At 36.0% G+C, this 16,818-nt stretch overlaps 1 protein-coding gene across 16 annotated transcripts in view; it reads left to right on the forward strand.

The window, feature by feature from the left end:
* The window catches only part of TTLL5 (tubulin tyrosine ligase like 5), a 296,525-nt gene that overhangs the window by 80,081 nt on the left and 199,626 nt on the right, over positions 1-16,818 (forward strand). For 13 of the 16 annotated variants that reach the window (XR_009223721.1, XM_058567405.1, XM_058567407.1 and 10 more), the window contains 2 exons: positions 10,619-10,681; positions 15,304-15,342. Coding sequence is in view for 15 of the 16 variants with exons in the window: in XM_058567405.1 (XP_058423388.1) it covers positions 10,619-10,681; positions 15,304-15,342 (102 nt within the window). In the remaining variant the exon portion in view is untranslated. The remainder of the gene's footprint in view (positions 1-10,618; positions 10,682-15,303; positions 15,343-16,818) is intronic. The other 3 variants (XM_058567400.1, XM_058567401.1, XM_058567406.1) reach the window with 1 other exon arrangement.

The raw sequence follows: 16,818 nt of genomic DNA on the forward strand, positions 1-16,818 counted from the left end.
TAAGGTTTATGCATTTTGTGCCTCTTATATAGGAAATCTTTGCCAACCTCAACTTCACAAAGCTTTTTCTCTTATGTTTCTAGAAGTTTTACAGTTTTAGCTTTTATATTTAGGTCTATGATATGTATTGATTTAATTTTTGTGTGTGGTGTGAAGTAAGGTTTGAGGTTCATTTCTTGCCATATGATGTCCGTTTGTTCCAGCACCATTTTTTGAAATTACCTCATTGAGTTACCTTGGCATCTTTATTGAAAATTAATTGAAATATATGTGGGTCTATTTCTGGACTTCATTCGGTTTCACTGATTTGTGTGTTTGTCCTGACTACTGTAGCTTTATACTGAGTCTTGAAATTAGATAGTTTGAGTCTTTCAACTTTGTTCTTCTTCAAAAGTATTTTTACTATTTTGTGTCCCTTGTATTTCCAAAGAAATTTTAGAATTTGTCAATTTCTATACGGAAGCCTGCTGGCTTTTGATTGGCATTGCACTAAATGTATAGATTAATTTTGGGAGAGTAGACATTTTAACAGTATTGAACTTTGCAATCCGTGTGCATGATATATCTCTCTGTTTATTTAGCTCTTCTTTGATTTCTCTTAACAATATTTTATAGTTTTCAGTGTAAAGGTCTTGAACATGTTTTGTTAAATTTTTCACTTAGTATTTCATGTGTTTCGATGATATTGTAAATGTTATTTTTTAACAGCTTTATGGAGTTATAATTGACATACAATAAGTTGCATATATTTAAAGTGTACAATTTAAGTTTTAACATATGCATATATCCATGACACTACCACCACAATCAACATAATGAACATATACATCACCCCAAAAGTTTCCTTGTGCCCCTTTGTAATTCGTCTCTCCTGCCCCTCCCTTCCCTTCCCTGCCTGTTCCTGTCCCCAGGCAGCTGCTGATCTGCTTTCTGTCACTAAACATTAAATGCATTTCCTAGAATTTCATATAAATTGAATTCAACATGTTATTCTCTTATTTGTCTGGTCTTTTTTACTCAGCAGAATCTTTTTAAATTCATATGTGTTGTAATGGTTTAATTCATATGTATCAGTGGTTTAATTCCTTTTTATTGTTGAGTAGTCCTCTTTTGTGGGCTTATCCTAGAATTCATTTATCCTTTTCTTGTTTTGTTTTGTTTTTTTTGTGAGGAATATTGGTCCTGAGCTAACATCTATTGCCAGTCTTTCCTCTTTTTGCTGAGAAAGATTCGCCCCGAGCTAGCCTCCGTCCCCATCCTCCTCTATTTTGCATGCGGGATGCCGCCACAGCATGGCTGGATGAGTGTTGCGTAGGTGCACGCCTGGGAACCGTGGGCCGCTGAGGTGGAGCGCGCGAACTTAACCACTATGCCACCAGGCTGGCCCCTGTTTATCCTTTTGGCCAGCCTGTTTATCCTTTTATCTGTTGATGGACATTTGGGTTGTTTCCAGTTTTGGGTTACTAGAGATAAAGCTGCCTGAACATTTATATACAAATCTTTGTATAGACATATGCTTTCATTTCTCTTGGGTAAATACCTAGTTGTGGAATGACTGAATCATCATTGTATATGTTTTACTTTTTAAGAAACTGCCATACAGTTTTCTAAACTGGATGTACCATTTTGCATTCCCATCGTAAGTGTGTGAGAGTTCTAGTTCCTCCATCTTCACAACAGTTGGTATGGTCATTTTAATTTTAGCTCCTCTAGGAGGTGTGTAGTGATATCTCGTTATGGTTTAATTTGCATTTCTCTAATGACTAATGAAGTTGAGCATCTCTTCTTGTGCTTATTTCCTGTTTATATATTTTTGATGATCAAATATATTGCCCATTTTTTAATGAGGTTTTCTTATACTTGAGTTTTGAGAATTCTTTATATATTCTAAGTCCTCTATCAGATGTATTCTTTGCAAAGATTTTCTCCTAATATGTTACTTTTCTTTTCATCCTTTAAACAATGTCTTTTGAAAAGTTTTTAATTTTGATTAAATCCAATTTGTCCATTTTTTAATTACTGTGCTTAATCTTTGCCTATCCCAAGTTTTTTTCTGTTTTTTTATAGAAATGTTATACTTTTAAGTTTTACATTTAAGTCTTTGATCCATTTTGAATTAATTTTTTGCATATGGTGCGAGATACGGGTCAAAGTTCTTTCTTTTTTTCCAGATGGATATACAATAATTTTAGTACCATTTGTTGAAAAGACTACCATCTCTCCATTGAATTGCCTTTTCACTTTTGTGGAAAATCACTGCAATGTGGGTCTAATTCTTTACTGTCTATTTATTTTTCCATTGATCTTTTTGTCTTTGTGCCAATACAGTACCACACTGTCTCGATTACTGTAGCTTTATAATAAATCTTGTTCTTGGGCCAGCCCTGTGGCGTAGCGGTGAAGTGCTCGTGCTCCGCTGCGGTGGCCCCGGGATTCACAGGTGTGGATCCCCGGCGTGTGGCGACGCACTGCTTATCAAGCCATGCTGTGGTGGCGTCCCATATAAAGTGGAGGAAAATGGGCACGGATGTTAGCCCAGGGCCAGTCTTCCTCAGCAAAAAGAGGAGGAATGGTGACAGATGTTTGCTCAGGGCTAATCTTCCTCACAAAAAATAAAAATAAACAAAATAAATCTTGTTCTAACTTTGTTCTTTTTCTGAGTTGTTTTGGCTATTCTAGGTTATTTGCATTTCCATTTGGATTTTAGAATTAGTTTGTCAGTTTCTGCAAAAAAGCGTGCTTGAGGTTTTGATAGGGATTGCATTGACTCACTAGATCAATTTGAAGAGAACTGGCATCCTAACAATATTGAATCTTCTGACTCATGAACGAGGCATATCTGTCTGTGTATTTAGATCTTCTTTAATTTCTCTGAGCAATGTTTTGCAGTGTTCAGTGTACAGATCTTTTACATCTTTTGTCAGATTTATTCCTAAGTATGTAATATGTTTTGATGCTCTTGTAAATGGTATTGTTTTGTTAATTTCAATCTCTGATTATTTATTGCCTAGTATATAGAAATACAATTGATTTTTGCCTATTGATCTTTTGTCTTACAATCTTGCTAAACTCACTTATCAGTTATAGAAGGTTTTTGGAGATTCCGTTGGATTTTTTTACCTAGATGAAGATGTTGTCTGTGAATAAAGACTTCTTTCTTTTCAATCTGGATGCATTTTATTTCTTTATTCTTGCTTGATTAGACTGGCAAGAACCTCCAGCACAATGTTGAATAGGACTGGTGATAGCAGACATCCCTGTTTTGTTCTTGATCTTAGGGTAAGCATTCAGTCATTCACCGTTAAGTATGATGTTAGCTGTAGGTTTTTCATGATGCCCTTTATCAGATTGAGGGAGTTCCCTTCTATTCCTCCTTTGCTAAGAGTTTTTATCAGAAATGGATGTTGGATTTTGTCTGATGCTTTTTCTGCACCTCTTGAGATAATCATATGGTTTTTCTTTTTTGGTTTGTTAATATAGTGAATAACATTGATTTTTGAAAGTGAAACCAACATTGCATTCCTGAAATAAACCCCGCTTGGTCATGATGTATTATCCTTGTTGAATTTAACTTGCTGAAATTTTATTTAGAATTTTTAAATCTGTGTTCATAGGAGGTACTGGTCTGTATTTTTCTTTTATAATGTCTTTGCTTTCAGTATGAGAGTAATGCTCGCATTATAGAATGAGTTGGAAAGTATTCGCACCTCTTCAATTTTCTGGAAGAATTTATGGAGAATTGGTATTATTTATTCCTTGATTGTTTGGTAGAATTCACCAGTGAAGCCATCTGGACTAGGAGTTCACTTTCAATTTCTTTAACAGATACAGGGCTATTCGGGTTGTCTATTTCTACTTCATTGAGCTTTGATAGTTGGTGTCTTTTAAGGCATTTGTCCGTTTTCATCTATGTTGTGTTTATAAGCATAGAATTGTTCATAATATTCTCTCGTCATTTTAATATCTGTAGAATCTGTAGTGATGTTACCTCTCTCGTGTCTGATACCAGTAATTTGTTTCTTCTTTCTTTTTATCCTGTTCGGTCTGGCTAGAGGTTTATCAATTTTATTGATCTTCTAAAAGACCCAGTTTTTGGTTTCATTGTTTTTTCTATTTCTAGTTTCTTTACTTCTACTCTGGTATTTATTATTTCCTTTCTTTTACTTCCTTTAGGCTTCATTTGCTCTTTCTTTTTTTTCTAGTTTCTTTAGGTAGAAGCTAAGGTCATTGATTTGAGACCTTTCTTCTTTTCTATATAAGTGTTTAATGCTATAAATTTCCTACTAAATATTGCTTTTTGCAGCATCCCACAAATTTTGATTGTCATATTTTTGTTACTATTCTATTTAAAATGCTTTTTAATTTCTCTATTAATTTTATCTTTGGCCCATGGGTTATTTAGAAGTGTGTTGTTTAGTTTTCAGATATTTGGGAGTTTTTCTAGAGATCTTTCTGTTAATGATTTTCAGTTTACTTCTGTTGTGCTCAGAGAACATACTTTGTGTAACTTGAATCTTTTAAAATGTATTGAAACTTGTTTTATGGTCCAGAATATGGTTTAACCTGGTAAATGTAGCATGTACATTGAAAAGAATGTATATTCTGCTGTTGTTGGGTAGAACATTGTATAAATGTCCATTGGGTCAAGGAGATGGACAGTTTTGTTCAGATCTTCTCTGTTTTTACTAATTTTGTCAATTATTGAGAGTCTGGTGTTGAAATCTATTATAATTGTGAGCTTGTCAATTTCTTCTTTTGGTTCTGTCAATTTTGTTTTTTATGGATTTTGGAACTCTGTTATTAGGTATGTATGCATTAGATTTGTTATGTCTTCTTGATAAATTGATTTCTTTATTGCTGTGGAATGTCCCTCTTTATCCCTGATAATGTTCCTTGTCCAGAAGGCTACTTATCTGCTATAATATGCCCACTCCAGCTTTCTTAAGACTAGTGTTTGCATGGTATATCTTTTTCCATTGTATTACTTTTAATCTGTCTGTGTCTTTATATTTAGAGTGGATTTCTATAAAAGTAAAAATTCCTGCCATTTGTAGCAACCTAGATGAAGCTGAAGGGATGATGCTAAGTGAAATAAGCCAGACAGAGAAAGACAAATATTGTATGATCTCACTCATATGTGCAATTAAAAACAAAAAGTAGAACTCATAGAAACAGAGAGTGGAATGGTGGTTGCCAGGGGCAGGGGGTAGGGGAAATGGGAGATGTTGGTCAAAGGGTACAAACTTGCAGTGATAAGATGCGTATGTTCTGGGAACCTAACGTGCAGCATGTTGGTATGGTTGAGGTTAAATATGCCACGTTACTGTTTGTTTTCTTGTGTCCGATGTGTTTTTTGTATGCTTTTTATTTTCTCCTGCCTTCTTTGGATTAATTAGTGTTTCCTGCCTCTTTGTTTTCCTTTTTTTTTTTTCTTTTTATTGTGGTTGCTCGGGGGTGACAATATGCATCTTTTTCTTATCACAGTGTACCTTAAAATAAAATTATAATATTTCATGTATAATTTAGGAATTTTACAACCAATAGACTTCTATTTTCCCTTCCTGTGCTTTGTGTTATTGTTCTCATACATTTTACTTCTGTATAAGTATAGGTTATAAATCCTACGGTACATTGTTATTTTTGCTTTGAACAGCTTAATTTAAGGAACTTTAAATATGAGAAAAGTCTCTTATATTTACACATATGCTACCATTTCAAATGCTGTCCTTCTTTTGTGCTGATCTAGGTTTTTATCTGGTATCATTTTCTTCCATCTGAAAAACTTCTTTTAGGATTTGTTGTAGTGCAGTGAATTCTCTCAACTGTTATTTCTCTGAAAAAGTCTTTCTTTTCATTTTTGAGAGATGTTTTTCATTGGTTATAGAATTCTAGGTTGACACTTTTTTCCTCAGCACTTTAAAAATTTTGTTCCATTACCTTTGGCTTGCATTTTGCTGATGAAAAGCAGCATACAGTAATTATCTTTGTTCTTCTGTGTGTACCGTCTTTTTTTCTCAGCCTGCTTTTAAGATTGTTTCTTTTTTTTTTTTTTTAGACTATAAACTTTTCATTTATTTTGATGAAAAATTTCTATAATATACTAAAAAGAAAGTTTCGAGGGTCAATGAACTAGGAGTGGCTATTTGATCCCCACCCCCAAGACCTAAGTGGATCTGTCTTCTAAATTATCCTTTCCACTTTCTGAGTATTTGCTACTCACTGCTGCTTCTTCCTAATGTATGTGACTGTGACATATCTCTACTGTTTTCTTCTTTTTTCTCTCTTTCTTTGCTCTTCTTTCTTCATAGCTCATCTATTTCCTCTTTTCTCTACACTTTAAGATTGTTTCTTTATGACTGATTTTCAACAAGTTGATTATGACATATCTCCTGGTGTCATTTTCTTCATATTTCTTCTACTTGGGATTTGTTGAGCTTCGTGGTCCATGGGCTTATAGTTTTCATCAAATTTGGAAAACTTTTGGCCATTATTCAAATATTTTTTCTATTTGCCTCCTTTCCTTTCTCCTTTTGGGACTCTGGTTATGTGCTAAATTGGTTATTGTATTACAAGTCTGTCTCTGTTCACTTTTTTTAGACTTTTTTCTTTCTTCATTTTGGGTGGTTTTCTATTTCTCTCTTTCTAAATTCATTCATCATTTTGTCTGCAGTGTCATATCTATTAATTCCATCCACTGAAGTGTTCATTGCAGATATTTTATTTTTTATCTTTAGAATTCCCATCTTTTTCTCTATATCTTCTTTTTCTCTTTTTCATTACTTTTATGATTTCCTTTAGATCCTTGGGCATATATTATAGTATTTATAGTAGCTGTTTTAAAATCTTTGCTTATTCTGTTATTTCTGTCATTTCTATGTCTGTTTCTATTGACTTATTTTCCTCTTATTTATGGGTTATATTTTTCCTGTTTCTTCACATGTACAGTGATTTTTTTCTAAGAAGAGTAGCCTGTTGCCAGTCTTTTTCTTTCTTTTTTTGCCCCCTCCCCGGAGCCCCAGTACATAGTTGTATATTCTAGTTCTCCTATGTGAGCCGCCAAAGCATAGTTACTGACAGGGGAGTGGTGTGGTTCCGCATCCAGGAACTGAACCTGGGGTGCTGAAGTGGAGCGCACTGAACTTTAACTAGTAGGCCATCAGGGCTGGCTTACATGATTTTTTTTTTAATTGGATGCTGCACAATGTAAATGTTGTATTGTTGAGTGTTTGGATTTTATTGCCTTCTTTAAACCCTGTTGAAGATTTTTCTGGTCAGATGCTTAAGTTACTTGTAGATCAGCTTAATCTTTTTCAGGCTTATTTAAAAGTGTTTTTATGGTTTGTTTAGATTAGCTTTTTGTTTAGTTCTAGGATAGTTCTACTACTAAAGACTCTTTTTGGGATGTCTGCTAAATGACCCCCATATTCAGTGAGATCTCTCCATTCTGGCTGGTGGGAACTCGATCAATTCGCAGCCCTGTGTGAACTCTGGAAAGTATTCAGCTTACGCTTTCTCCTTAATGTTCTTTCCCCTGACAGTTGCTCTTTGCCCAGCCTTGTGGACTTCCACCCTCTGCCTGAGCAGATTTGTATTCGCCTAAAGACTTATAGGGTCCCCTGGGATGATTTTTGGATTTCTTCTTATGCATAGCTTCTTCTTCTCCAGTACATTGCTCTGAAAATTGTAGCTGCTTCCTAGACCTTTGATCTCTGTCCTCTCAACTCAGAGACTCTTGGGCTCTACTTAAATTCCCCCTCTCTTCATAGTCTGGAAATTGCCTTTCGGCAGAAAGGTAGAGCCCTCACAGGGCTCACTTTATTTATTTCCCCCTTTCAGAGATCCCAGTCCTGCACTGCCAATTGTTTAATGTCTGAAAATAGTTGTTTCATATATTTTGTACACTTTTTTGGCTGTTTGTGGTAGAAGGGCAAGTCCTATAGCAGTTATTTTCTCATATGTAGAAGCAGACTTCTATTGTTTAGTTTTAATGGCTTTTGAACTTTTTCTAAATAATGATGGCATAGTATATGTACTCTTGCTTTTTTCATTCAATATTATGTTATTAAGATTCATGTTTTTACATGTAGCTATAATTCGTTATTTTTCCCTGCTTTATTATATTCTTCTGTTTGTTTATACTGCTGTTAAATTTTCCATTCTCCTGTTGTTGGTATTTGACTTCTTTCTGGTCTTTTGCTGTTAAAGACAGCTGTGCTATAAATATTCTTGTATGTGTCTCCTGGGGGTATATCTAGGAATGGAATTACTGGGCCATAGGATATGTGAGTGTTCAACTTTAAAATATAATGCTAAAAAAAAGATAATGCTAAATTGTTTTCCTAAGTGACTGTAAATTTACACTCCTGTCAGTGCTGCATAAGAGATCCTGTTGATTTATATCTTCTCAAGATGCGGGACTGTCAGACTTCTTAATTTTTTGTCAATCTAGTGAGTGTAAAATGGTATTTTATTTTGGTCTTGATTTGTGTTTCTCTGATTACTAGTGAGATTGAGAATCCGTGTGTTTGTTTATAGGTAATACATTTTTCTTCCTCTGGTGACTGGCTTTTGATTTAGTTGGGATATTAGTGGTTCTAAGTATAGAGCCAGAACTTAGACGAATGAAAAATTAGAGGGAGAAAGAACCAGTTTTTGTTTGTTTGGGTTTTTTTTGTTTTGAAAACCCCACTGTTCATAGAGAAATCTTCCTTTTATCTTGCAAAATATTCTATCCATGTAGTACACTTTATAAAGACCTAGAAATTCAACAGAAAGATATTACTTGGGTTTTCTTCAAAGTTAGATAGAAGTATATTTTTTGATATGTTTTTGAAGAATTTGAATATTTGAGTTCCTAGAAAACATATGTTTTAAATAACAAAACTGGAACCCTCCAATCTTGAGTAGTTCAAGAGGCAGGACCTTAATTTGAGTGCCTTTTTTTAAGAAACCAGTTACAGGTAATGTTGGAGTCTATTAAGGAGTCCAGTAATGATGCCCTTCTTTACTGATTTGGTTCTGGACCAATGGAGAAATAAGACAAAGACTAAGATAGTTGGAGGCCAAAATTTTACCTTCGTTACTGATAAAGTCTAGGTTGGGAGACTTGATTATATCTATTTGCGAGCAAATGTACTTTCCGTTGAACTTCAGAATTGGACAGATATACATGCCCATTTGTTAGACTGAGCTGTGTGTGAGGAGTACCTGACACTATAGGAGCAGCTGTGGATATGTACTTCCTAAGAGGAGATTATCTCTCAAGAAAAAGAAGGGAGATGCTCATTGAAGCACATTCTGTTTGTTCTTCCTAAATTGCCAATCTGGTAAGTCACTCCACCTCTCCTAGGGCCTCTGAGAAAAGAGGCAGAGAGAGGCCAAGAATTTTGTACTAATTCAGCTGCCTTCATGTAGAGTGGGGAAGATGTGTTTATCTACTAACAAATATGCCTTTTTATTAATATATATTTATTGAGTATTAAGCAAGTGTCTAGCACTATGCTTGGTGTTTTGGAGTATAAAACAAATATTAGATGGGATCTCTGCCATTTGAAAGTTGACAGTATGATTATGGAGAAATTATTTATCCATATAATAAAAATAGCTCATATTTGTATAGTTCTTTGTAATGTGCTTTATACATATTGTTCTTCCCATTTTAACGATAAGGAAAGTAAGGCTCAGGAAAGTAATGTGCCTTGTCCATGATCACATGGTGGGACTTGATTCAGGTATTCTAACTCCAGATTCTGCTTTTTTCCCATTGCATCATGCTGCTTTCTGAGAAGAACAGTTTTACTCTATGAGATGGTCTATGACAGGTCCCTCATACAGTAAAGGCCAGGGTGGTTCAGACAAGGGCATCTCTGTGGACTTGGGGCAGTCACATCAGGGAAGGCTTCGTGTAGCAGGGTGGACTTGAGCTGCTTCTTGAAGGATAGATTATGGATAAGTAGAGAGGGTATGAGGAGAAGGTGTGCAGACAGAGGCCAAAGGATCCGTGGAAGGTGGGTGTGAGAGGATTCTAAGGAGACTTGTCTGGCTGTGCTGCAGGATCCATGTTGGGGAACTGTGTGGGAAAAGGGTGAATGAATTGGTGGTGTAGATCATCCATCTTTGGAAAGCTTGGTAGAGAAAGTGTATGCCTCCTGCAGAAAGCATCAAGGAGCCATTCAAAGCTCTTGAGAAATAACATGATTTAAACAATCTTCTGTCTACATTTTCATGCCCTTTATACATCTTCTGTTCCTAGCTTTATTTGACTTCTTTCCTAGCTATATATGATTTTTGGTGGTGGTTTTGTTTTTATCTTACAGTTTTATCTTCTGAATTTAGTATATCACCTTTTATTAATCCAAGAAATCCTGCCTTTTCGTTCTTTTTATTTTCTAAATTAAACCCTTTATTTTTTTCATTTTATTGTATTTGCTGCTACTCTAGTGTTTTATAATTTTAATTTGAGCAGCTGTCTCCTCCTTTGCCACTTTAAAGACAGTATATTTCTTTAGAACAGTATATAAGTAACCTGTCACTTCTGTGCTTGATTCATGGTTTTATTCTATATTTTCCCTTTTTAACTAAGCTTAAGAAATAACCAATTTCTTTCTTTGTCTTTCAGGTCCTACCTCGAACACAAGACCTCCATGAACTATATGCTGGCGACACGTCTATTCCAGGACAGGTGAGGATTTGCTAATCTTATAAATTTAGTAGAACTAGATCATAAAATTAGGAGAAAGTACATGCAAAAGAAGGAAAGAGGCTTTCTAGGCTTTCTAAAATCTTCAGTAAAATCTGTGATAGAAAGGGCCTTGGAGAAAACACACTGTAATACCTTATTTTTTCAGAATTTATTAACTCCCAGCACTTTGTAATATTTTCAGAGGCCACAAATTAAACCATAAGGGTCTTTAAGCAATCTTGACAGATGCCCTAAACTTTATTCTTCTTAAAGGAAAGCCCTTACTCAGTACCTTTTTACTTTAGACACAATTTTAACAGACATGATTGTCTGTTTTTCTAGATTAGAAGAGATTAGAATGATCAGGTTAGAGAAGGTAGAGGGGAGGTAATTCACAAAATAAATACAGTGAGAGTTGTAAGAAATGACAACTGATAGCCTTAACACAAGGGAAGATAGGAGGAAATGATGGAAAACAGACACTGGAATTCAAATAGCATGACAATCAGGGTCTGTCTAGTCCCACACACTCTTGTTGCCCCTGAGGTATAACTGCATTACAATACATTTCAGTAATTGACTAACAAAATAAGGAACCTTAGTTATTTTGAGAAATCTATATTATTTTCAGGATATATGTACTTTTTTGCAGGATTCTTTAAATAGGTACCCAGATTTCATGTGTTTCTTGCAATCTATTATCTATTATCAGGAAATATATGAGATTTGCAATTTCTCTCTATAAATCTCTGGTTATTACCATTGATTAAGTAGTCACAATGTGTAGCTTCTATGAAAGAGATCTTCAGATTTACTTACAAGACACAGAAGCTCAGTTCTTTATATATAACCTGCCCCCTCCGCCCCCCGGAAACTTTTGCAAGGCTGCTTTGTCTTTAGAGTTCAGATAATTTACCAAGATGTTATCTGCTATGTTACCTTTCATTATTTTGATTTTGCAGTGAATGAGTCCTTTCAGTCTGAAGATTTAAGTTTTCCAGTTGTGGGAAATGTTCCCTCATCCTCTCTTTCCTCTCCTTGTGGAACTTCTGTTAGATGAATTTTGGATCTTTTGCTATATCATTGTATTTCTTTACTTTTTTCTCATACTTTTGATCTCGTTGTCTCTTAGCTTTAAATTCTGGGACATTTTTTGAACTTTGTCTTCTAAAACTCGAAATTGATCTTCAGCCCTATCTATTTTGTTATTCAGTACCAGCACAGGAGAGAGTTGTTCAATTTACTTTTTTTCTTTTGGCAAGTATGATTTTAATATCCAAGATCTATTTTTGCTTTCTGACTAGTTTTCATAGCTTATGGATGTAATTTTTTTGTGTGTATGTGAGGAAGATCAGCCCTAAGTTAACATCCGATGCCAATCCTTCTCTTTTTTTGCTAAGGAAGATTGGCCCTGGGCTAACATCCATACCCATCTTCCTCTACTTTATATGGGATGCCGCTACAGCATGGCTTGACAAGCGGTGTGTCGGTGCGTGCCCGGGATCCAAACCTGCAATCCCCGGGCTGCCGCAGCGGAGCACGCACTTAACCGCTACGCCACCAGGCCGGCCCCGGATGTAATATTAAAATGATTCTGGTACCAATTCCAGGAGTGGGGGCAGGTTTCCCCCCCAGCACCAAGCAATTGCACCCTGTTGGTGTTTGAGAATTCAACTCAACTCTGATACTATCTACCTGGAGATTAGCATCAGATTCCACAGTTTAAGGGTTCAGTCCTATAAGACTCCTCCCCCACTTCAGATGCCACTCGCAAGCCCAGGTTGTCACCTGTGCTTCTGCCTGACTGGCTACAGATTGAAGGTTCCAACGACCCCCTTCTTTGGACTTCAGTTCAGACCTCAGTCAAAAGTCTAGGTTGTTACCTGTACTTCGGACTGACTGGCTATAAATCAGAGGTTCCTGTGACCCCCTCCTTGGGTTCAGTTAATTTTCTAGAGTGGCTCACAGAACCCAGAGAAACATTTTACTTACTAGATCACTGGTTTATTCTAGAAGGATATAACTCAGCAACAGCCAGATGGAAGAGATGCATAGGGCGAGGTATGGGGAAAGGGCACAAAGAAATTTTTTTATTGTTATATTACTCCTAGGAGAATGCTTCATTCAATAACAAGACCCAACAGTGGGTCTGGTAACCACCATAATTTTAAAAGTGTGATAAGTGTTGGCAGTATTTTATAGACACCTGTAACAACTCTTAAAGTAAAATGAAAAAAGATGTGCTATTTCTTTTGGTAACAAAATCACACTTATACTACGGTGGAGGGTTTCCTATATGTATATGAAGGAAATGCTAAATATCAGAGAATTAATTTTTTTTCCATCCAAGTTGGTATACTCCCTGAATTCTTTCTTCAGGCCCTGGTAACAACTCCTGCTTATAGAGCATTCTAAAAACTTTGATTAAAAAAATATGAATTTCCCTCTTTAGTGAAGAAAGGCCCTCGTGATTTACTCTTGCCTAGCTTTTCAGCCTAATCTCCACTTTTCCACATCAACCCACGGCCAGTCAGACCATATCTACTTGCTTTTTCATGCCTCCTTATCTTTACATACTCGCCATCCCTGGGAATGGCCTTCAGTTCATCCCTAAATTCTTCTAGCTATGTCCTTCATCCTCTTACCCATACTAGGAGGAGGTTCTCCCAGCCCTTCTCATCCCTCAGTCTGATTTAGATTCTCATATCATATCATAATTGCCTATTCACTAACTACTCTACTCTACAAGTTGACTTAAAGAGTAGGCACTTGGTTATGTTCATCTTTGTCAGTATCAAGAACCTACCACATGGTAGGCGCACACGCAAAAACATGCATTGAAAACATGAAATTGTGTTTGTTGCAAGCCTTAACATCTTCTAGTAAGTTTGTTCTGTTCAGTCGGAATTGATGTTTTTCCTCTTGCAAATCTCATTGTATTATTGTCAGAATTACTTTCAAACTAATTCTCTAATCATTTCTTTTAGGTTAATTTTATCTGCTTTCTCTGCCCTTCCCCGCTCATCCCCTACTTACCTATCCTGCCCTGGCAAACAGTATCTTACCTACTGTCTTACAGTATGACAGTAGTTTTATAATTTTTATTTATTTATTTATTTTTCCCCCAAAGCCCCAGTAGATAGTTGTACGTCACAGTTGCACATCCTTCTAGTTGCTGTATGTGGGACGCGGCCTCAGCATGGCCAGACAAGCGGTGCGTGGGTGCGCGCCCAGGATCCGAACCCGGGCCGCCAGCAGCAGAGCGCGTGCACCCAACCACTAAGCCACAGGGCCGGCCCAATATGACAGTAGTTTTAACCCTGGCTGCCTATTAGTAACACCTGGGGATCTTATAAATCATATTTATGCCCTGGCTCCACCCCTAGATTGAAGTATTGGTACTTACTAAAAGCTGCCCCGGGGAATTGTGATGTAAAGCCTTGATTGCAAATTACTGGAGCAGACCATTATCTGATGAAAAGGTTAAAATCATCTTGAGACTTTCTGATGATAAGGTGACAGTATTAGGACACTGGCATGAATAGAAGACATGGGAAGGGAAAGACAAAAAATTTTGGTGAAGACAAACTCTTTACTTGATTTTCTATAGACAGAAAATCTTGATATTGATTGTATCTGTCTCTTTTAAACAAACCAACACCAAAGGTTACATGCTGTGTGATTCCATTTATATAACATTTTTGAAATGATACAGTTTTAGAATGGAGAACAGATTAAAGGGATCCAGGATTAGATAAGAAGTGTATGGTTAGAACAGGCCAACACAGGGGATCCTTATAGTGATGGAAGTATTCAGTATCTTTTCTGTGGTGGTGGATACATGAACTTACACAGTGATAAAATTGTACCGAACTGAACATACACATTCACAAATGAGTAGAGTAAAGCTGGGGAAATTGAAAAAAAAAGAAAAGAAAGTGTTAAGTGAAAGGAAATTGAATGAGGAGAGAAAGTTTTAAAAGAAAAACAAAAGCCAACTCAAACATGAATGGCACTCACTTCCTGTGGTTGAAGCCCAACTGTAGTTTAGAGATAAGGAAGAGCGTCTCTTTTTTGAAGAGATTTTTTTTTTATTGTGGAAAACCTGTTTCTCGTGAGCAGTCTGTGTGAAGCCCATGAGAATGGAAATTGGTTTCTTTTCCTAATACAGTTCAGTGAAAGTATAAAGAGCACTGGAGTCTGAGACCTAAGCCCTGAGTTCAAATTTAAACCCATTAAGCTCCAGCCTTGGGCATGTCACAAAATGATCTTATCCTGCTCCTTTGGGGCTAATAATAATCTTATTCACATGATTGTTGTGAAGAATAAGTGTGATTTGATTTGTGACTAGCTATATAAATGCAAGTAATTGTTATGATTTTTCTCCAGAATTCATTTGTCCTTTCCCTTTTGTTTTTTATTGATCCTCCCTCAAGCTTAGGTACTCTATTCTTTTCTGAGCACGTTCTCAATTCATCTGTCTGCTTCTCCCCCAGTGCGCCTTCCCTGGCATAATTCCATGTTGAACCTCTGTAATACAAATTTCAAGAGTTTATGTGTATGAACTCAGGGGAAAATATCTGCACAGTGCTCTAACCCACTTGTCCTTTCTACTTCTGTAGGGGACACCCAAGAAGAAGCTTATTGACAGGAAGAACACGGTAACTGATTTTTGACAGTTGGGAAATTCTTTCCGTGTGCATAATGTGTGACCGTGCACGGACTAAGCATGATACTTTATATGACTATCTTCAGTTTGGCTCAGCTTGAATAGTAACATAAAAATGTTTCCTATAGAAACACTATTCTGTGGCAACTTTTAACTAACCAAGTTTGGGATTTACCTTTTTGTAACTATAGGTATATCATTTCAGCTGATAATAGTAGTATCCTTGTTTGGCTGTGTGAGAGAGGTCAAAGTATTAATGAGATTTCAAGACTACTCTCATGTTAGATTCAAATAAGAGGTTACGTTTTGGCCTTGACATACCTGGGGCATACAGCTCTGCACTTCACAGGGCTGAGTAGAACTGCTTCCAGTTTGCCACGGAACTAAAGTGTACAAAATACTTGTGCCTCTTCATTTTGGCAGAGGAGAGAAAGGTCTTAGAGGAAGGGCTGGGATAGCCTTGCCCAACTGAAGATTGCAACCCAAACAAAAGGTCTTAACCCTAAACATACCCTCTGGTTTGAGACATGACATGCATCCCCTTTGTGCTGAATTTCTTTAAAAAGCAAAGTGACAACAATAAGGAAGAGACCTCCTATATCTGGCTTTTTGTTTTACATTTAAGAATTAACATAAACTTGGTTTCTCATCAAAATCTTTTGAAGCATAAGTCTAATTTTTCTTTAAAGAAGGAAGACGTGATTGCCGTTTAATTAAGGGAAAACTGAGAGAAATCACGTATGTAGCTTGTTTCCAAATGAAACTCACACTTAGTTTATAAGTTTTCTCCAGTGTTTAGTCAAGGAATGTGCTTCCTGCAGTATACTGCTATCGATTTGGAAATTAGAAAAAAAATCTTAAATGACAAGAATATTTAAAGATCAGTAGGTTCTGTCCTTCATTTTTTGGCTCTCATTTTATATTGCCATCAGTAGGGGTTTTTTGGTGGTGTAGAGATGTAAGCAAATGAAAGGTGGCATATGATTGACCATATGCTGGAGTGTGAAACATTTAAAATGTCTTAATGCATTTAAAAGGATTAAAATCATACAGAGTGTGTTCTTTGACCACAATGGAATTCAAAATTAATAACAATAGAAAATCTCCAAATATTTGGGAATTAAACAACACATTTCTAAATAATCCATGGGTCAAGGAAAAAATCATGATGGAAATTAGAAAATATTTTGAAATGAATGTTAATAAAAGTATAATATTAAAATGTGTGAGATATAGCTACAGTAGTATGTGTGGGGGGGAGTGGGGAATTTACAGCTTTAAATGCTTATATTAGAAAACACAGGACTAAATCACTGATCAGTGTTCCATTTTATGAAACTAGAAAAAGAAGAGTAACCCAAAGTAAGTAGAAGAAAGGAAATAATAAAGGGCAGAAATCAATTAAATAAAAGACAATAAGGAAAATTAGTAAAATCCAAAATTGCTCATTGATAAGATAGCAGAATTG

This window comes from Diceros bicornis, chromosome 24 (genome assembly GCF_020826845.1).
Source record: "Diceros bicornis minor isolate mBicDic1 chromosome 24, mDicBic1.mat.cur, whole genome shotgun sequence".
In the NCBI taxonomy this organism is placed as follows: domain Eukaryota; kingdom Metazoa; phylum Chordata; class Mammalia; order Perissodactyla; family Rhinocerotidae; genus Diceros; species Diceros bicornis.